Here is a 22,041-nt window from a genome sequence, read left to right on the forward strand (position 1 = left end):
AGCAAGTATTTTGTTAATTTGATTGGGCACTGAGGATACAGACATGAAAAAACAGCCCTTGCCCTCAAGGAGTTGGGGGGACGACAACCACTATGTACACAGTTATGTATAATACAGGGCAGAAAGAGTGATGGGTGAATGAGTGCCCAGACAAAGCCTCCAGAAATGTTTGAGGAGGGAGAATGATTTGTACTGGGAAAGTCAAGCTTTAGAAGGCTATCGAAAAGATGTGGTGCGAGAGGGAGGGAAGATAAAGCCCAGCATTGGACAATTGGAACAAAGGGCACAGAGGTGAAAGAGCAAGTATTGTTAGGGAAAAATCACTAGGAGGCCAGGTTGGTCAGACTGAAAGCGTTTGGGAAGGGAGCTAATTTATAATATAATTTATAATGAGATTGGAAAGGTAGGTTAGGGCTGTGATATTCTAAGCCAAATAGACTAGTTGATATTTTATCCTAGAGGTAAGAGAGTGTGACTAGAAATTGTTGAGTATGGGAATGATGTGGTGTTGCTGGTAACAGAATTTGTGCAGTGGGGATAATGTGAAAAAGATAGATTGGAACCAGGTTGTGGAAAGCCTAAAATCCTAGGGTAAGCAGTAGTCTCACTTGGTGGTTTTTTTATCCATTAATTCTGTTAACTGTCTTAATATTATAAATGTTAATATCACATTGTTAGGGACATTGCTGTGTTAAAGTTCTGGTATTAAATATATTTCTTTTTATATTAGGAAATCATGGATCGGATCTACAAAAATGTCATGAACAAAGTGAACGAAATGAGCAGTTTTCAACGCAATCTATTCATTTTGGCATATAATTACAAAATGGAACAGCTTTCAAAAGGCTATTGCACCCCACTTTGTGACAGGTAGCTCAATTTCCACCTTTGCTCTTCAGTTAGTAACTTTTAGTAACTACTGAGTTCAGATGGGGACATGAAGTCACATCATTCTTTTAAAGTCATTAAAGCAAATCACCTGATTTTACAAGAACAGTGAAATTGGCAGTGGTTTTTCTTCAGTTTGTCAAAGTTTTGTTAATGGTATGGTATTATCCATATTTTCCAACAGGTTTAGTTTCTGCCAATTTCAGCTCTAATACCTGTTGCTTTCAATTTATTCTAACAAACATAAGTCAAAAAACCCAATTCAGATATTTCTTTTAAATGGAAAGCAATAGTTAATGAAAAATTGTTTATAAAAAAATTGTTATTCACATTATAATACAGTTTTTATGGATTTACATTATAATTTGTAAACATGCCATCTCTGCTTACCTTGGTACAAACTGTGCGGATACGCCTGGGATGAATTGCCTCTTCAGCTGTACCCCTTAGACTCCCTTGTTCCTTCGTAGCTCAGCTGATAGGCCAGCCAGTCCCTACATGAGGGATTTTCTGATTCCCCTTGCCCCCCTCTTACCTTATGCTTATTTGGTGCTGTTGGTATGTTTCTCTTTGTACATTGGTCTCCTTTAAAATGTGAACTTCTTGAGGATGGTATTGGGAATTTGTTGTTTTTCTTTGACTCCCCCAGCACCTGACACAGTGCTCACCACACAGTTGTTGATGGATTGGTTTCTTATAGGTTAGAAATACTTTTAAATGATTTAAGGTATTTTTGATTTTGTTGTTGTTGTTGTTGAGGGGAGAGCAAAGTCCAGACCTGTGATTAGTGTGTTAAAAATAATACCTAAAAACTTGGTTTCCATACTTTACTTGAGAAACATTTCTTTGTTTAAAGGCAATTAAGACCATGTAGTCTTTATGTCATTTATAACCCTGAAAGGGAACTGATCTGGGCTCTAGACCCAATTCTACTACTTGAACTGATTGTGAATGTGGGGAGAAGTGGGGATGAGGGTACAATACCTTTCATGACTAAAGCTCTGACTCTGTGATTTCTAGATTTGTTTTCCAGAAAGTACGAAGCTTGTTAGGTGGAAATATCCGCCTTCTGCTATGTGGTGGCGCTCCCCTTTCTGCAACAACTCAGCGATTTATGAACATCTGTTTCTGCTGTCCTGTTGGTCAGGGCTATGGACTCACAGAATCAGCTGGGGCTGGAACAATCACTGAAGGTCAGTGTTAGCCTGAAATGTAATACTCATCCATTTGATGATATGTGTAGATTTTTCTCCAAATGAGGAAAAAAGTGGCTCAGAGTTGTTTTAATTTATTTTGAACCAAACGTGAAGCAAATTTTAGGAGTAATTGAGGGAAAGGACAAGTAACTCTAGGTATTACCAAAATGAATTAATGCAGCAACTTGAAATTTTTCATCCACTAATGCATCCCAATGAACTTATTGAGTAAAATTATGTAGTTTAAGAAAATGCTGACATTTTGAAATGATTTTTGAAACAGACAGATCTTAACTGTAAATTTTTTTTTTTATTCTCAACATGTTTAAATATGCTTCAAGAAAAAAATCCAGTTTGTTATATTGTGATTTAGGTGCTATATTAAGCTATTGAAGACTATAAATATAAATTAACAGGTAGTAACCTCCAAAAGAATACAGGATTCAAACTACAATTAAATTTTAAAAGATTGAATTAAGATAAATTTCATATTGATTGAAAACTTTAACAGAATTAAATAAATTGTTAATTTTTGAACTTGTCTTTTTTAACTCCATAAAATAATTTTAAAATTACTTTCGTTTCTTTTTATACTTTTAACTCATTTTGTTTTTATCTTGGCAGTGTTTTGTAAGTGTGATGAGCAACGTGTCAGATGTGCTAATTTCTCCATATTGTAGTCAGTATATATTTTTGAGCCTTTGTCAGTTGAATGAAATATGAGATTGCAGAGCAAAGTATGTTCATGATCCTAGATGGTTCAGTTGTCCTAACTATATACACATGTGAGGGCTCCATAGGAAATAAAAGTAATTTTAAAATTATTTTTCTGGAGGTTCAAAAATATGTTAAAATGATTGGCATATATATATGTATATATAACAGATATAAATACTATATGTATGTCCCATATACATAATGTTTACTATGTGCCGGGTAGACACTGTGCTAGCCACTTTGTGATTATTCTCTCATCTGGTCTTCACAATAACCCTGGGAAACTACACTAATAATATCCTCATTTTACAGATGAGGAAACTGAAGTAGAAAGACAGTGACTTACCCAGGGTCACACAGCTAGTGTCTGAGGTTGAATATGAACTTGGGTCCTCGTGATTCCAGGGCTAGCACTTTGTGCATATAGTGTCATATAGATGATGTGTTTGTGTATCTGTATGACTGTGTTATGCGCACACGTGTGCACACATACTCTCTCACTCTCACGCATCCACATCTCTGAGACTTGCTGAAGTTGCAGAAGAGGCATCAGCCTGTGTTTGTAGTGGGAATTTCTTCTTTCAGGTGTTCCTTGTACCAATTAAATTACAGGTCCAGTTCCTATCATGTCTCCAGACATATACATATGTACTATTTTAGTCTGAAAAGTTGTGGATCATGTCCATAAAATGAGGATTTTTATCTTTCTTCCCAAGAACTTAGTTAGTTACTAAATGCAAAATTTGAACTGAAGTTGTGGTCCATATTGAAAGTAAAAAATGTCAAATTACAGCTATACAGGGTGTCCCACAAAAATTCTCAGTTCTTTTTTAAGCATCGATAACTTAAAATAACTTTTTAAAATTTCCTTTGGAACCTTTAAACATTGTTAGCTTGAAACTGTACCAACACTTTTGGGACACCCTGTATGAGAGAAAGAAAGACCACTTCTTACAACTTAACCTATGCCAGAAACTGTAAAGTTGTATTAATTACTTTGGACATAGCAGTTTACAGATACCACCAAAAAAATTTTGATATTTCCGAAAGAAGTCCAACCTATTGACAGAACATAGTAGTGAATATACTGGCAGGTCACATAAACAGGATCCAAATAGATGAGGGGGAAAAATAAGAAGCTGTATAAAATGATGATAGTCTCTTTAAAAGTTCTCTTAGAAAAGCTGTATGTAGGGAATCACCTGTTTTTTGATGATGCAGAAAAATGCATATGGTCTTTCCTTTTCTCAGATTTAACTTTTTTCTTTTTAATCTAGTTTGGGACTATAATACAGGCAGAGTTGGAGCACCATTAATTTGCTGTGAAATCAAATTAAAGAACTGGGAAGAAGGTAACAAAAGTTTTGTATAATGGTATATTAATATATGATTGGACTTTTAAATTTGAATTGAATTTTATAATGAAAACAAATCTCTTAATGTGTACTTATTTTTTTTTTCCTGTATAGCAATGATGTTTTGTCAAGGTATAATGATCTCAGTTAATTTTATTGTTTTTAAAGAGCTTTTGTTTTTGAAATTTTTACTTTTTCATTTATTATTTGATTACAAACAGCATAGTTAAATTATACCAAAACAAGTTAGAAATTAAGAGAATAAGAATAGATAAAATATTCATAACCTCATTAGTCTCTGTCAGCAAAGAACAGGTGAATTTTTAGAATATTGGTATATGATTTATAGATATGTTTTATAATCAGTTCAGTATATTGACAGAAAATTATTGATCCATGAGTGCATGATACCGTGTAAGTATCTAGTTTTTGCTGCTCAAATATAAATTCCAATAATAATCACATTTAGTTCTACTAAAAAGTAAAATCCTGTATGATCTGGTAGAAGTAATTTCTTCAGTGTTCTTTTTTCTTAGTAAATGTTCTAAAGCTATTTGGTTGTTAGAGTAATAAATTATCTCTCAGTGCCTAAAACATTGCCATATGCACATGATGCATATAATAAGTAATTTCTGAAATGTGTTGATTTGTTATTCAGTCAGATTAGAAAAATATTTAATATTCATTTATTCTCAGAGTTCATAAGTTATAAGCAAGGAACAGTTTAAAATGCAACTGATTTTTAAACTGATTCATTTTATTGCTCCATTTAAAAATGAAGTTTCTCATAGGAGGCAGAATTTTTTAAACCTTCTCATTAGTAGAGTGATTTTAAGTTTAGATAATGTTTTCCTCCTAGCAATTCCACGAGTATAGGCCATTTGGTGATTTTTTGACTATGGCAACTTCATGGAACAAGGAAAAATATAAAATGGCCCTTAGTCCTGATAGAGACCTAGTGACCCTTTTTTACATCTGTCATGGTAATGTCAGGGAAAGAAGAAAGGGCCAGAGCATACTGGACATCACACAGTTTTTAGACTGTCTTTAAATGTTGAAAGTTGGTATTGTACATGTAAGAAGCTTGTCTCTTGACCAGTGTACTGTTGACTACTGAATGAAATGAATTCTATAAATCTTGACATTTCCACCATGATTGTAATTGGTAGATAAAAGTAATTTGCAGTTGAATGGAAGGATAGATCCTAAGTTCTCTTTGGTCAGGCAAAAGAAGTTGGTCAAATTGATTTTATTGTGCATTAATGGCAACAGAAAGTCCATTTCTTGGGACAGTTGATTGTCTCACATTCCAGTGTTCATGATGAACAGTTGCAAAGAGATCACCAGGAAGATTATTACAAGCTGTGCTCCAGCATCTGTTGCTGAGTTCAGGGAGGTAAAGAATTCTATTAAGAACTTGATTAAAGCCTCCAGATTGTATCAACATAATATTTTAATACTTGGGGACTTGTGTGAAAAATTGAGTATGAAGCAGGAGAATGAAAACTGTGTTGGAAAACATGGTTTTGGAGTAAGAAAAAGAGAGGCCAGTAATAATTGTTTGTTTTATACTGTACAAAAGTCTTGTGCTATATATTGTTAATACTTAAATAGGAAAGTTAAAGCACTGAAGATGAACAACAAATGACACCACAAAAATTTAAGGTGATTACATTCTTTGTAAGTCAGGAAACAGTTGGTTATAGATAATAATAATAATTTCCAGATCATTTCTTTATATTTGAATTTTCATTAAAATGAAGGAATGGGAAAAAAAAGCATTTATGAAGCTCTTACTGGTGCCAAGCACTGCTAACCTCCAGGAATCCATACAAACCATGACATTCTTTGCTTTAAGCCATTCACATTCTAATTTGGGGAGATAACACATTAGGAAGATTCAACTAAAGGAAGAACAGATGAAAAAATGCTCCTTAAGACATTGATATTTTGCGCTTGGACAGTAAGCTGGCAAGAAATTTAGCCGAAGAGAATCTAACAGAGATATGATGGAAAAATGCTAGGACATGCAATTGAAGTGACTTTGTTTGTTAAGAGCAGTTGACACCAAGCAGTAGGAATCAGCTGTCACAGCTTGGAAATCAAATGAGCCTAGTAAGTAAATACCTGATTTTAATGTCACAAGGAAAGAAATGGCAGCCTAGAGCTGTACTGCTTTAGGTTTTGAACATGTTTGTAAAAGGTTATGAAGGAGAATGGAAGATTATTAGTAGCATCACTTCATAAAACTAAGTAAGAAACAGTTCAAGGAAAAAACAGTACATTATTTTCAAAGAGTATTTCCTTTTAATTAAAGAAAATTGACACACACCCCTCCCCCCAGTCCTCTATTGAAATAAAAAAAAAAGCCATTCCTTTTAGTAAATATAGTCAAGCCAAAAGAAATCTGTAATGTTCTCTCTAATTTTGGGTGGCATTCTTTATTTCTAGAATACCTTAATAAGATCCTTCTGAGAGCATTAAGGATTGTACTTTAAGGAGGGCCTCAGAGATAAAAAAAATTCTTTTAATAAAATATATTCCTCATCAACAACAATGGAATCATCTTATTTGTACTCTTAACATCACAGATAATGGTAAAAAATAAAGATGGGAAGAGTAGCTGGACTCTGAACCATTGTGTGTGGAGAAAATCGCACTGAAGGTGACAGGACTAAGAGCATTGGAGGTTATAGTTCTCAACGTAGTTGGGCGAGAAGGCTACCAAACATTTGGAAGGAATAATGGCCTTATTTTCATCAAAAGAGATAATTGAGAGGATGTCAGTAGCTACTGACTGTATTTCTACTTTACCATCTCCATAAATTCTAACATCCTCAATTTGAAAGTAGGAGAATAGACCTCATAGGCTTTCATAAATTATATTCTAGAGCAAATCACATCTGTAGTTATACAATTGACTAAAATGTGTTAAATTTAGAATATTCCAGTAGCATTTGATTTGGATGATCAAAATAATTGTTCTAGAGGCTCCCTTCTGACAAAGGTGTGTTCTGTTCATATGTTAAAATCTTACAGGATTCTTTGGAAAGGATCACTGTATTTAGTTTTCTGGGTGTTAACATCAAACAAAGCATGGAATAAAGAGGTGAATGCTTTCTAAGGGTATTTGCCATTGTCAGATCCAGAGTAGAAGAGTGATTCTATAAATGATGAAGTGCTTCAAAGACATTTTTTCAGATGACTTAGTATTGGTTTCATCAGACTCTAGAACTTAGTACAGTTTTTCCAGTGAGATCTGTATCAAGGAGTGTTATAGCTATCCATAGAAGAGTAAAACCAGCTGGATACAGATTTTCTTAGCCAGATTATGACATCCAGTTACGTGTATAACTGTAACATAACATCCAATTATGTGGATAGAGTTCTCCACAGTATTGTTCTACTAGTGCCAGACTTAAATGCTAAAGATGGACTGTGATGAACTAAATAAGAGGAGAATGAGCGGTATTACCTCTGAGTAAGAACAGTAATATCTTTCCAGTGATTCTGTATGGCATCTTGGAGTACCAGTTTCAAAATAGTTAAAATTGCATGTCACACAAAAAACAGTGAACAGAGGCATGGTAGGCATGAATGCAACATATTACCAGAGTATAATTACACAGAGGAAGCATCACAAAAGGATGCATCATGAGAGGTGTGCTTGTACAGGGAGATAGGCTGGGGACAGAATAACCACCAGGCAGCCTACATCCTCCATTTGTATCCATGCATTGTTGAAAAAGCTCCCAGCATGTTGGAAGGGATGCAGACTCCTTGTGGAGAATTTATGGTAGCAAATGAGCAGTGAGTGCATAGGATGACAAGGTGTTAATGACTTGTCACCTGTATCATCAGACAAATCCCACAGTGAGATCATGGAGCCATCAAAGTGCATTCCGTATAATACAGATGAGAAGTCAGTTTGAACAATTGTTAAAAGTTGAAATTTTTTAGGAAAAACATTTTCATGCTTCAAGCTTTGCCTTCTTTTCATTCCTCCACATCCCAGCGCGTAGGTGCCACTTGGCAGGCACCTTCCTTTCATGCCTTCCCTTTGACCTTTGTCATCTTTACTTGCATGGAGCAAGCTGATGGGGAAGAGTGACAAAGACTTCTCACATGGCTTGGATGGGATTGGAGTCATATGCTAGTTCCTCTGGAGAGATGGGGGATTGCTAGGCTTTATCATTTACTCTACTTCTGTGTCTTCCAATTATCTGGGTTCCACCATTTGTCCTGTGTTTATGCCCTTTGGACCTCTGAGCCTTTGCCATTTGCTTTGTTGCCTCACTTTTAGGACTTCAGGGCCTCTGTCTTCTTTGTGATTGAACTTTCTTATGTCTTGTTCCCTCCGAGATAAAGCATGATCCTTGATAGCAGAGACTGTCTCATTTCATCCCCATTATTAGGACAGTGCTTGGGACATGGTGTTTCATAAAAGTTTTTTCATTAATTTATTCTACTTAGACAAATTTGTTTAACCAGAACACTTAATTCTGTAGTAATCTTCATAACCTTTCAGTGCTCTAAGCTATTTTCTTAGAATCATTAGCATAATTTATGCCAGTTATTAATGTAATTTTTATTTTAATGCTATAAAATTTACAAATATGCCTTTGCTGTTGTGTGACAAAAGTAAAGATAGGAATGGTCCTTTACAACATTTTATGAGAGCAATTTATGAGAGAACACTGTACCATGTTCTAGTTTGATGAAATCGATACTATTAAGATTAGCAGTCTCACTAAACAGTGAGATTAGCTAGTAAAAAGGATGAATGTGAGATGTCTAATATTTCCTTTCTCCCAGGAATATTAGGAAATGTTAGATTTCACATAGTATTATACACATACCTGTAATATATATATATATTATTATATATTATATTATATATTATAAATATAGTAATATTTCTCCAATCTATTAGTATACTTAAGCTAGCTGTAAAGTTTTTTCTAAAATATTCATAGCATTTTTTCATTTATGTAGCTATATATTTCTAGAAGTTACTTTGGATGATAAGATAGATAACTAATTTGTACTGAAAAATGTAGAAGTACATGCATGTTTTGTTCTTTTGGTGCTTAAAAAGATTCACACACAATGCAAAATATTCTTTCTATTAATTAGGTGGATACTTTAATACGGATAAACCACATCCAAGAGGTGAGATTCTAATTGGTGGTCCAAATGTGACAATGGGCTACTACAAAAATGATGCAAGAACAAATACGGATTTCTTTGAAGATGAACATGGACAGAGGTGGCTCTGTACCGGAGATATTGGAGAATTTGATCCTGATGGATGTTTAAAGATTATTGGTGAGCTATCTGATGTGGATGTTTGGAAGTAAATCCTTTCTAATATGGTGTCCCAAAAATCTTATTTTAATTTTAAGCTAATGTAGCATAAAACTGCACTTTTCTTTTTGTGTCATCCTGTATAGTCACACAAATTAGAGAGTTTATAAGAAATAAATTTTAATCGTTTTAGCCTGAGATATATATATATGTATGTATGTATGTATGTTCCACTTCCTTAAAATGCATTAGACTATAGACTGCATCTGAATATAGATTACCCTACCATATATACACACTGAATTTTTCCGTACAAGTATTGTATTCTTTAAGTTACAGTAAAAATGTCTTTAATCTTTTAATTAAAACAACTACTCCATGATTGTGATTTATGATTGTATTGATAATTGTTTTTCAACACTTTGAATTTTTTAAGTTAACATTCAGCTTTTTATACACGCCAAATTTGGGGGCAAAATGAAGCCTATATTCAGACTAAGATGGTTACTTCTCATGTGGTTATTACGTTCAATACCTTTTTTTATTGTGGGCTTCCAATAAATGCTATGACAATAATATTTCTAGTATTATTATATTATTTAGTATTATTATTTCAGCCTATGTAGGCAGCACTAGTTTGTGTGACCTTTCCTATTCACTAGATATTAGACAAGGTTTTGGTTTTATATTTCTGAACAATCATGTTTGCTTTGTCCTTGGGGAGAGTTCCTATAAATGAGGCAGCTCAACTATTATCATTTACCTAGAAAGAAGAATTCTTGCATGTCTTATCTGTCTCTGTGGTGTCAGAACCACTGATATAGAGGTCTTTTGTAGGTCATTTTTACCACTGTTTGGCCATGAGTCAGTTTAATTCAGTAAATATGAAGTATGAATATCTTCTTTGCACAAGAACAGTGTGCATTAGGAGAATTGTTTTGGCAACTATATGGAGGAGAGATTGGAAAGGGAAGAGAGAAGAGGTAGTGAGACCACTTCTTAAGACTATTTCATTAACAAACTAAAGTGAGAGGATGTGAAATCCTGAAATAAATGACTATTATTGGAGAGAAAGGGACTGGGTACTACTAGTGATGTTATAGAAGTGGAATCAATAAGCTTGGGCAATTGATCATTTAACATGGAGCATGAGGAGAGGGAATAATCAAAGGTAACCTCAAAGTTTTGAGCCCAGATGACCCGGATGATGGTAGTATCATCAAGAAAAATGTGGAAATTGGAAGGAAGTCTAGGTCCACAATGATCATATTTGAGTCCATTTATGACCTTCCCCTTTTATATTTGGAAAAAATGATTAGGCTATCCATCTTCATTTATTTTAGTAAATGCAATTTCTCCATGTATTCTAATTTGACCCTTCATCATTTAATATAGTTGGTCATATTTAACAGTTTTTAAAAAATGTATTGGGCTAATATGTTACTCTATTTGAATGAATTTCTAGCATACTCATCTGAATGATATAGTTATTTATCTTTGTTAAAATGTTTCCTTATTAGATGAAATGCTGGAGCTATTGATCTTTGCTTGAATTTGCACTGATAGCTAGCTATCGTCTCTTATGTAATAAGCATATATTTTATAATGTTCAATTTGTTTAGTTGTTTTAAAGATCAGTGGTTTTTTGCCTTCATGCCAGCTGGAGACCTTTTCACATTCTTTATTTCCTGAACTTGTGCAACAAAAGTAGAAAAATTAGAGGTTGCTTGATTTTGATACTCTTTATTAAAAAGATATTGTTTGGCCTCACTTTTTAAATTATATATTTAGTATTGCTCATTATATCCTAAGTTCATGATACTTGTTTTTTGCTTAGTCTTACTATTGTAAATTTAGTTGATAACTAGCTATTTAAGGATGTTCAGTGAGTCTGTATACTGGTAGTTTCATTGTATAAGTATATGTAATTTTCATCTGGCAATAAATTCTTTTTTTTTTTTTTTTTTTGGAAATAACAGATCGTAAAAAGGACCTTGTAAAACTTCAAGCAGGAGAATATGTCTCTCTTGGAAAAGTTGAGGCTGCTTTAAAGAATCTCCCATTAATAGATAACATCTGTGCATATGCAAACAGGTATGATAAGAAGTTTAATGCTACTTTGTCTTTTTTAACATTTTTATTTCAAATGATTATCTTGGGCTCTCTTTTTTCTCCATATCCCTTTTCTCAGAGCTCTCTCGTTAGTTTCCATGGGTTCAGTTTTCAACTTTATGCAGAAAACTGTTGAATCCATATAGTGAGCCTAGCACAGTACCTACCATAGAAGTAGACCCTTCATCAATGATTTTTTTAATTGATTATTCTTAAATACCAAACTTGGACAGGTAAACTTTAAAGTTCTTTCATAGTGTTTTACTCCAGTTAGCTCTGCTAAGCTACCAACTAAACTATCACTTTGTTCAACCTTCTGAGTTTTGTTTTATGGTTTATTGATTTACCTCAATATAACAAAAACTTTTTGATATTCTCCTGATTATCAATATCAATATCAAGACATAAAACCAGGAGACAAATACTCACATAAGGAATCCTCTACTGCTTAATAAAGCATGTGTGTGTTCATCCTTTGTTGCCGAAGAAGACCATGCCATCAGAGAAATGATGGCATGTCTTGCACTTGACTTTGCTTTGAGTGAGGGAGGGCTGTGCAGGTCACCAGCTGCACTTCTCCTCCACAGCCATCTGAATCCAGTGACCAGATACTCATCAGGATGACTGGAGATAACCCAGGATGAGGCAGTTGGGGTTAAGTGACTTGCCCAAGGTCACACAGCTAGTGAGTGTCAAGTGTCTGAGGTGAGATTTGAACTCAGGTCCTCCTGACTCCTGCCCTGGTGCTCTATCTACTGTGCCACCTAGCTGCCCCTAATAGAGTATGAAAGACATTCACTACAGATGGCAATGGCTTCCAGATTTTCCTTTTTGTGGATGACATTGGGCTAATTTCATCAAGCCCCAGACTTTTCTCCAGCATTTTCTTGTAGATGTTCATGATTTAAAAAAAAAAAAAAAAAGGAATTGGTCTAATCTACACAACACAAATCAAATGGCTGAATTATGTCTGCTGTCCAGAATATTGTATAGAATTGAATCGATTCCTCATCAGTTCATATAAGTACTCCCACGTTTTTCTGAATCTCTCTTGGTCATTTCTTACAGCAGAGTGATGGTTTACTCCCTTCTTAACATGCCATTGAAGTTGTTGGTGCATCTCTCTTTGTCAGGCCCTTCATATGAACAGTGAACTAGACCCAGAATCAAATGGAAGGAAGAGAAAGTTCAGTTTTGCTTTGGGGAAATTATTCACTCCTTTTTTGACACTTTGAAGGTGCTTCAGAAAGTTTAAGAAAAATTTTTTAAATACCAATTTTTTCAGTTGTGGACTACACGATCTCTGTAGAGTCAAAATTATGGCTGACATAAAGATCAATGAAAAGTGTGTATAAAGAAACTATAGAATATCACTAGAGATGACTTGTGCAAGAAGGGACACAAAGCATAACATTAAATGTAGAATTGGTCATGAAAAACTGCAAAGGACAATAAATAAACCTCTTGATTCTCTATACTAAAGTTTCATAGTCCATAAAATGAAGATGATAACGTCTGTTTTACCCCACCATATTGGGTTGTCTTGCGATCCAAATGAGAAAGAATATGTGAAATCACTTTGAAAACCATGAAACACTCACTATGCAAATTAAAGGTGTCTGTGATATTTTTGGTGTTATCCAAAACCATAAATGTCCACATCTGCATTACTACAGCGATGAATTCTAAAAAGCATTGTGAGAGATGTGAAATATTGAAGGAATAGGTATGATTTTGTTTAGTGGAAGATACAGTACATTCAAATGTCATATTTACAAAGGAATTAGAGAAGTTTATAATTTAGAATTTCTTAGCTGCAGAACTTTGAAAATATCAAGTAAGTATTCTTAGCCAGGTGTTACTAATTCTTCACTGCTATTTTATCTAAACCCTGTTATTGATGCATGACCTCCTGTCTTTTGTATATTTCAGTTATCATTCTTATGTCATTGGATTTGTTGTGCCAAATCAGAAGGAACTAACAGAGTTGGCTCGACAAAAAGAACTTAGAGGTACTTGGGAGGAGATCTGTAACAGTCCTGAAATGGAAAAGGAGGTGCTGAAAGTGCTCTCTGAAGCTGCTTCTTCAGGTGAGTGCTGTGTTAAACTTTACAGAGTTAATGGAAAATTATTATAAGAAATGGGAAAAATCAGTGTGGTTCTTCTAGTATTACACAATATGATTCTTTTCCAAACTTGAATTACGTCATTCTCCTGTTCGAACAACTTCCATGACTCCCCATTTCTATAAGCTAAAATTCAGATTATCCAGATTTATTCAGGACCCCATTAAGCACATACGTAAGGTTTTTTTTCTTCCTCTCTCCCTTACATGAAATTTTCTTTTTCTTTTGAACTTAATAAGCATCAACAAAACCAAGTGTTTCCCCGCACAGAAGAACATAAAAAGGACTACACATGAAAATGTGAAAGCTGCATTATGCATAGCAAATCTGTATTTCAAATTCACCCTGTTCCAACACTGGTCTGCTTCTTTGTGTTGTCCCTATCTAACCTTCTGTTATTCTCTTGTGATATGTTTTTAAGTGATTCAATTGGCAATCTTTTTTTTGGGTTGGAGGGGGCGTATTACTATCAAATGCTGTATTTTCATGAATAAATATAGTCAAATAAAACTGACTGAAAATGAATGTCTCATTCTGTAGCTTTAGTCCATAAACTCTTCCAAGAAGTGAGGACCATGATAGTCATTGTATAAATTTTTTCCCTGGTTTTACTCACTTTATTCCTCATCCGTTCATATAAATACTTCCAGGTTTCTCTAAATCTCTCTCTGTGGTCATTTCTTATAGCATAGTAACATTTTACTCTCTTCTTAACTCTTTGCATTCTGGTTTTTGACCTCATTATTCAACCAAACTTGCTCTGTCTAAAGTTACTAATGATTTCTTAATTGTCATATCTTAATTGCCTTTTCTTACACCCCATCCTTATTCATCTCACTGCAGCCTTCGGTGGTCTTTGCACACCATCCACCTTTTTTAAGTACTTTCTTTAGGTTTTTATGACTCTGTGCTCCTGGTTCTCCTCTTACGTATTGCTCTTTCTTGTTCTTCCCTGCTGGATCTTCATCCAGGTCATGCTGTAAACTGTGAACATCCCCCAGATCTCTGGTATGGATCCTCTTCTTCATCTGTACTATTTCACTTGGTGGTCTTATTGTCCCATGTATTCATTTATGCTGATGATTCTTGAATCTACTTACACAGTCCTAACCTCTCTGTTTTTTTTTCTCCAAACCCTACCCACTTCCAAAGTTCCCTGTTACTCCTGAAGAGGTATGTCACCATCTTCCCAGTCACTGAGGCTCAAAATCTAGGTGTTATCCTTAACTATTCATTTTCATCCCCCAAAATCCAATCTGCTACCACATCTTGTCAATTTTACCACCTTCGCATCTCTCCCATAGGCCTCCTCTTCTGGAAACTGCCACCATTCTAGGGTACATCCTCATAACCTCACACCTGGACTGTTACAGTAGTCTCCTGGTTGGTGTCCCCACTCCAGTATATCTCTGCTCAACTGCCAAAATGATCTTAAAGCACTGATCACCCCTCCTTATTAATAAACCCCAGAGGTTCCCTATTTTCTCCACAATGAACAATAAAATTCTCTATTGAAAGTTCAAAGTTATCATCTCTCTAGAATTTCATACCTCATACTGTCCCATGTACTCTGAGATTCAGTGAAACTGGTTACCTTGTTGGGTAAACAAGATGCTCCCCTTCCCCCAAATTTCTGTTTATTTTCACAGGCTGTCCCCTGTGCTTGGAATGCTTGGATACCTTCTCTTCCGTGCTTCCTTCAAGTCTAAATTTTATGTCCCACTTTCTATAGGAAGCTTTTCCCAGTCTCCTTTTTAATGCTAGTATGGTACTTTCTCTCTGTTAATTATCTGCTATTTATCCTGTATATTTCTTGTATGTGCCTAATTGTTTGCTATCTTTTTTTGTATCCCAAGTACCCAGCACAGTGCCTAGCAGATACAATAGGTGCTTAATTACTGTTTATTGACAGATATTATGTTCATTTCTTTTACATTTATTCAGTCATTTCTCAATTAATAGTAATATCCACTTTATTTCTAATTCTTTGCTATAACCCAAAGTACACATTTTCTTGTAGCTGTTACGGGGTCCTTTCCCTTTTTCTTTTGATTTCTTTTGGGAGTGTGTGTGGGAGGGAATGTGTGTGGGTAATATTATTTCTGGGTGAAAGGTCCCTCTCCTTTTTAAATTTGTTCCATTACAATAATATTTATCTCTTAACAGAACTTTTCATGATATTTGGGTAACTTGAGAGAAGAAATGGACTTTCTTAAAAAACCATTCCTTTTAAGTTTTACCAGTAGTAACAATGAATTTTTAAATGGGGAATAGTAAGTGCATATCATTAATGGGCATTTTTTATGCTTTTGAATTTTGAAACTTTTTTTTTAATGTCATGGCAGCAGGTCTGGAAAAGTTTGAAATTCCAGTAAAAATTCGTTTGAGCCCAGATCCATGGACCCCTGAAACTGGCCTGGTAACTGATGCCTTCAAGCTAAAACGCAAAGAACTTAAAACACATTATCAAGAGGACATTGAGCGAATGTACGGAGGGAAATGATCATTTCTTTTTGCACCTGTTTGCTGCAGTGAGCTCAGATCAAATAGGAAAATACTTGAATTGCATGTCTCAGCCTTTGAGACAAACACCATTCCTCATTTTAAACCTAAACTGTTATTTCTCATGACATCACCATCTTTAACTGACAGGATTAGTAAAATTTTAAGACAGCAAACTTGTGTCTGTCTCTTCTTTTTTTTTTTTCACCCCCAATTTACTTCACTACCTATGACTATATTTGTCAGTTTGTGGGTTTTCCTGAATCATATTGGGGAAGCAATGATTTTAAAACTTCAGATTTTTAAAAATGATTTATATATCCTGTATAATGTTCAGTTTGTAACTTTTTAAAGTTTGGTTGTATAGAGGGATAACTAAGAAATATTAGAAATGGTTACTTTGGGGGCCTTTTTTACTTACAGTATTTAAAAACAAAAAGCTTATTGATGTGAAATTATGTAAATTTCAAATGCTTATGAATCAAATCATTGTTAAACAGAAGATCCAATTTGTTGTGTAATTATTGTCTTGTATGCATTTGAGAGAAATAAATATATCCAGGCTTTTTATGATTTAAGAAATCAACACCTTGTGAATATGTGCCTGACAGTTTCTTCTTTAAATATTTAATTTTAAAATGGGAAATAATGAAACTTAGTCATGGCACTGTATATAATGAAGCAATACTACAGGTCATTCTTTATTAATTCAGAAGATACTTAACATAGCAAGTGTAATGCCAGTTAGTAATTCTCCTCTAATGATTTTCCTTCAAAATCTATTCAATTTTATACAAATGTTGAAACTAGGAAGACAATGAGACTGTTAAAGGAAAACAACTGAAAGTTTGACAAGGTATTTTTTAAAGGTGAGAGTTCAAAAAGCCAAACATCTTTTGTCTACATCAGCCTTAAACACATTCAAGTTTCTATGTTTTGCTACACATGAATCATTGAAAACTGTCATATCTCCTAGCTGTACTCCAAATAGCTTATTTCTTGTTCTTAATTTAGGATTATTTTCTTGGATATAAATTTGCACCAGGTTGTATTTATTTTACATTATATATGTTGGTTGGATATTTGACCCAAGTCCTTCTTGTAAAGAAGTCTTCAACTTTACTTTTTTACTAATTAATTATAAATGTTCTTATCTTGAAGGTTGTGAATATGATATATAAATATAAATGGGGCCATCTGGGACTGGAAAGGTGTTCTCATCAAGGTTACATGATAATTTAGAAGATATTCTTCTTATTAACCTTATAATGAGAGAAGTGTCAAGATTTAATTCGCAGGTTTTTCTGTATCACTCGACACTCTTACTGATTCCTAAAATGCTGCCTGTCTAATAGATAGGCTTTTTGAAATACTTTGGATTTATAAAACGTTACCTAAGGAAATAGAGAATATGGCATTAAAGGTGATCACACAAATTGAAATGTGCACAAATCAATGCTTTTTTAATTCTTCACACTGCTTTCAGCAACACATTTTATGAAATATTTTGTACCTATTAACATAAAAGCACAGTTCATGGAAGTAACTGCATCTCAGCCCCTTTAGGTATAAAAATAAAGGCAAGAATATTGGATATTTGGCCATATACAATTTGGGTAAGACTTTGGAATGTTGAGAAGGGCCTAAGACCAAATGGATCTGTTGCTTGGTTGGAATACTTCAGTTGCATCACAAAGGTATCACACTTGGAGAAAGAGATTTCTTTTTTGGCTTCTTATTATCATGTATTTGCTTATTTCTCTCTACCTTAGATACTTTCTTGATAAAGTTTAGAACAATTGCCTAGAGGAACTGCTTTTCTTAAAATGAGAAAAGAGTGAAAGGGATGAATTCTCTTGAAGTGGAACAAGAGGGCCTTTCTACATCAACTTTAAAATACATGAAGTAGAAAGTCTTGGATTCTAGGAGAATAGAGATTAGAAATATTTAAATCACCAAGTTTATTGCATACGTTTAACATGGCACAAGGATTAAGAAGAGTAAGAAAATGTAGATTTGCAGCAAATGGAATTAAAAACAACTGTTAAAAAGCAATGTAGTTCACATGCTATTTAAAGCCATGTTTTGTTTTGGGTTTTTTTTTGACCCCATAGAATAAAATTCCCACAAGAGGGCCTAGTTTACTAATTTGGGATTCTATTGCATTCTGTAACATACTTTCTTCTAGTAGGGGGATGTGCTTAAGAAAGATATGCTTAATAAAAGTTTTGCCAATTAGAACATCAAATTAGCATGTATTTCAGAACTAAATTGAAAGTATTTTTGTTTTTCTTTCCAGAAGCAGCTAAGGAGACTTAGCTGACTTCATTATCTACCTAGTCTCTCATTTGTTGATGTCTTTGAAGTTGAACATTTGTTGTGTCCACCAAAACCTATGAGCACAGTAAAATGAGTGTTGAGACTAATAAAACAACTTTTGTTTATCTTTCAATTAATCTTGCATTGTCATTAGGAAAATTAAATAACTTTAAAATGTTTTATTGTGAGAGATACTGTTATTTTGGTGACGGGACAGGTATGAAAGGAAAGAAATCAGTAATGTGTTTCCTTAGCTATGGCATTGTTTCTGAAAAAATTAAAATATCTGTTGAACTGCATCACAATGCAGATATTAGAAGACTTAGTCTTAAGAGAATAGAGAATTTCTGAAATTAATTGGGAAAATAAGATGTCTGAAAAGTTCTCACAAGTTTGTTGATGCAATAAATCTCCACAATTTATAGAAGATAAGATATATCCACCAAGGAAGCATTCTTCCATTAGTAAAATAGTTTGCTGAAACAGTAAGCTAGATGCAGTGCAAAATTGAATCCTTGGCATTACATGATGCCAGTTCTCTAACTATTAATCTTTTAGAAATGTCGACTTGATAACCTCTATAAAATCCCCATGGAGCTTGTCAGTTTTTCCAGCACCAGCCAGCAAGAATAGGGTAGCTTGTTATACATTTTCGTATTTGCTGCCAAAATTCACAAGCTTTATAAACATTTTTGTATTTGAACTCTTAGAGACCCTGTGATGCAACTTTTTTTTTTTTTTTAAAGCTGTGATGTGTGTTCATTGTCTTGGGCTTGTAAGAAAATTGTATACATCTGTGTTTTATATAAAGTGGTCCACTTTTAAACAGTGTACATATTGGACCATGGTGAAAATGTAACTGAATGACCAGTTGTATATTGTAATTGGTTATTTAATGTAAACTCATTTTCAATGTATTCTTGGTTGTTGCTCTTACCTGCCTGAAAAAAGTGTATATCAGAGGTTATGTTGTATGGATTATTTATTTGTAATTGGACAAGTTTCAAGAATAAAGAAATGTAAAATATGTTTCTCAAGTTAAACTCCGAATTTTTCACTTTATTGGGTGTTTCTGTATATCTTAAAAAGACTTCCTCGTGACTAGCACTTTAGAATACATCTTCAGCACTGTAGAATACTTTGAATATTATTACTTAGAAGCTCTTAACTTTTCCTGTTGTTTACTGTTCCTTCCCTTTTCATATAGTCTTCTCTTTGAATGAAAATTATCTTCCCTTTAATATTTTAAAAGTATTCTGTGATGTAAGCTCTAGGATGTTTTAAATTCTTTTTTTTAATGCTGCTGCTTCCATTATTTCCTTATGAGCCCTGTCTCATTTTGTTGAGAGTCTAAAACTACTTTTGTAAGAATGTTTTCAAATGAGAGCTGGCAACTGGACTGTCTTGTACACTTAGTCTTGTTTATAGAGATTAGAAATGACATTACTCAAATTTGGAATATTAGTAGAGATTTGTGCCACTTAAACCATTTGTTTAGAGCTTGATATTTTTATATGCAAATGAAATAAAGCTTGGGGGGGAGGTCAGTCTTTGGAAGACGATGGCTACTGTTTGTATTTGTCTTTGGACAACAGTTGTCTTTGAGTATTGGTATTAGGATATTCCAGATAGCTCCATTTAGGTTATTAGTTAGACTCAAAATTTTGAGTTCCAAACTCAGCTTTCAATCACACCCCTCCCTACATTGAGAAGCCAAGCAGTTTGATATAACTTATAAACGTATAGTCATGCAAAAGTTTGCTGGGGGTGGGTTAGGGGTATCTACCCCAAGCATGTAAAGACTTGTGGTGGAATGGGTAGATGAGAACAAATTTGTTCCAGTGGTCAAGAAGGCAGCTGAAGCAGGCAATGTGGAGTGCTTAGAGCTTGGTATTTTCCATAGTAGTCATGTGGTAAAAGAAAACTCTCCAAAATAAAAAAAGTCTTGAAATATGTGTAGATCTGCATTTTGCCTTTTTAAAAATTCATTTTTAATTCCAAATTCCACTCATTAAGAGAAGAAAAATAGAACCCATTACAAATATATGTAAGACATGCAAAATAAATATTGCAGTAGCCATGTTCCCCACACTACACCCCCCAAGAAAGGCAGGAAAAAGAGAGAAATAGAAGAAAATAAGCTGTGATCTGCACTCAAGTACATCTGTTCATTAATTTTATACAAGTGGGCCATTTTCCTCTTTCCTTCTTTAATGCTGAATCCAGTTCTCCATGATTCCAGTGTTTTCTCTTTACGTTCAACTTCTTTTGAATTGTTACTAGTCTTTTTAAAAGTAGTTGCTGAAAATCCTTATAAAATTCATGATCTTTTTCATTTTTACATTGTAATTGACTGTTGATTACAGTTCTGTTGAATAATGAACTCATTTTTCTTTTTATGATTTTAAGGTCTACCTTTCTCATACTTTGGGCTTTTCTATTTCAATATCCTCTTGCAAATGACCAGATTTATATGCTTTGAAAGTGAAAGCTGAGGCTGCTTGACTTAGGCCATGATGGCATAAGACTACAATTTTCTGTTGCTTTCCTACACTTTGAAACTTGTTTAGGTAACCTTTGTGTGGGGAAGCTCTAACTGGCTTCAGTTGCTTGGGGTCAAGGTATATAATTTTTATCCATATAATTATTTCATGGAATGTTTTTTGAGACGTGCCCCTCCTAACTCAGGGAGCTTAATTTCTACATAATGTGTATGTGTTTATTTGGGGGAGTAGGAGTTATTTAATTACCGCTGATTGAGCAGAGGCATGTTTTTAGTCACACATATAACAAAAACTTGGAGAATGGTCAGCTAGATGACACAGTGGACTGCAGAGCTCTGGGCCTGGAGGCCGGAAGACTCTTCAACTCCTACCTCAGAAACTTAATAGCTGTGTGACCCTGGGCAAGTCATTTCTCCCTGGTTGCCTCAGTTTCTTCATCTATAAAATGAACTGGAGGACGAAATGGCAGACTACTCCAGTATCTTGGCCAAGAAAACCCAAATGGGTCATGGCTCAACAGCACCTGGAGGTTTCTCTGTATACTGTTTTCTTGACTTTGCTCACTTCATTCTAATAGTTTATATAGAACTTAACATATTTGTCTGTTCCTCACATATATAGTTTTTTACAGCAGAGTGGTATTCTATTTAGCGCATATATAGAGATAATTTTTTTTTTTTTTTTTTACTAATTCTTTGCTATCACTAAGAGTGCTACTGTAAATATTTTGGTATATGTGAAGACTTTTTTTTTAGTGACTTCCATGGGCCCAGTAATGGAGTCTCTGGTTCATAGGGCATGGACATTTTTAGTCCCTTTATATACATTAATTCCAACAAATTATTTTCCAAAATGGTTGTACCATTTTACAGCTCCACCAACAATGTATTAACATGCCAGTTGTTCCACAACCACTTGAACATTGATCTTAACATTTTTTTGTTATCTTTGCCAAATCTCAGGGTATGAGATGAAAGTTAGTTTTTATATGCATTGCTTTTATTGCTAGTGATTT

General features: G+C 34.2%; 1 protein-coding gene across 8 annotated transcripts in view; it reads left to right on the top strand.

The window, feature by feature from the left end:
- Positions 1-19,565, top strand: part of ACSL3 (acyl-CoA synthetase long chain family member 3) — an 87,692-nt gene extending 68,127 nt beyond the window's left edge. For 6 of the 8 annotated variants that reach the window (XM_072617947.1, XM_072617950.1, XM_072617946.1 and 3 more), the window contains exons 9-15: positions 731-870; positions 1,909-2,081; positions 4,079-4,153; positions 9,293-9,484; positions 11,443-11,557; positions 13,508-13,665; positions 16,047-16,379. In XM_072617947.1, the coding sequence (XP_072474048.1) occupies positions 731-870; positions 1,909-2,081; positions 4,079-4,153; positions 9,293-9,484; positions 11,443-11,557; positions 13,508-13,665; positions 16,047-16,204 (1,011 nt within the window). In that variant the 3' untranslated portion in view covers positions 16,205-16,379. Of the gene's footprint in view, positions 1-730; positions 871-1,908; positions 2,082-4,078; positions 4,154-9,292; positions 9,485-11,442; positions 11,558-13,507; positions 13,666-13,940; positions 14,082-16,046 lie in introns of those variants that run through there. The other 2 variants (XM_072617952.1, XM_072617953.1) reach the window with 2 other exon arrangements.
- Positions 19,566-22,041: the final 2,476 nt, after the last annotated feature.

This window comes from Notamacropus eugenii, chromosome 6, assembly GCF_028372415.1.
Source record: "Notamacropus eugenii isolate mMacEug1 chromosome 6, mMacEug1.pri_v2, whole genome shotgun sequence".
Lineage (NCBI taxonomy): Eukaryota > Metazoa > Chordata > Mammalia > Diprotodontia > Macropodidae > Notamacropus > Notamacropus eugenii.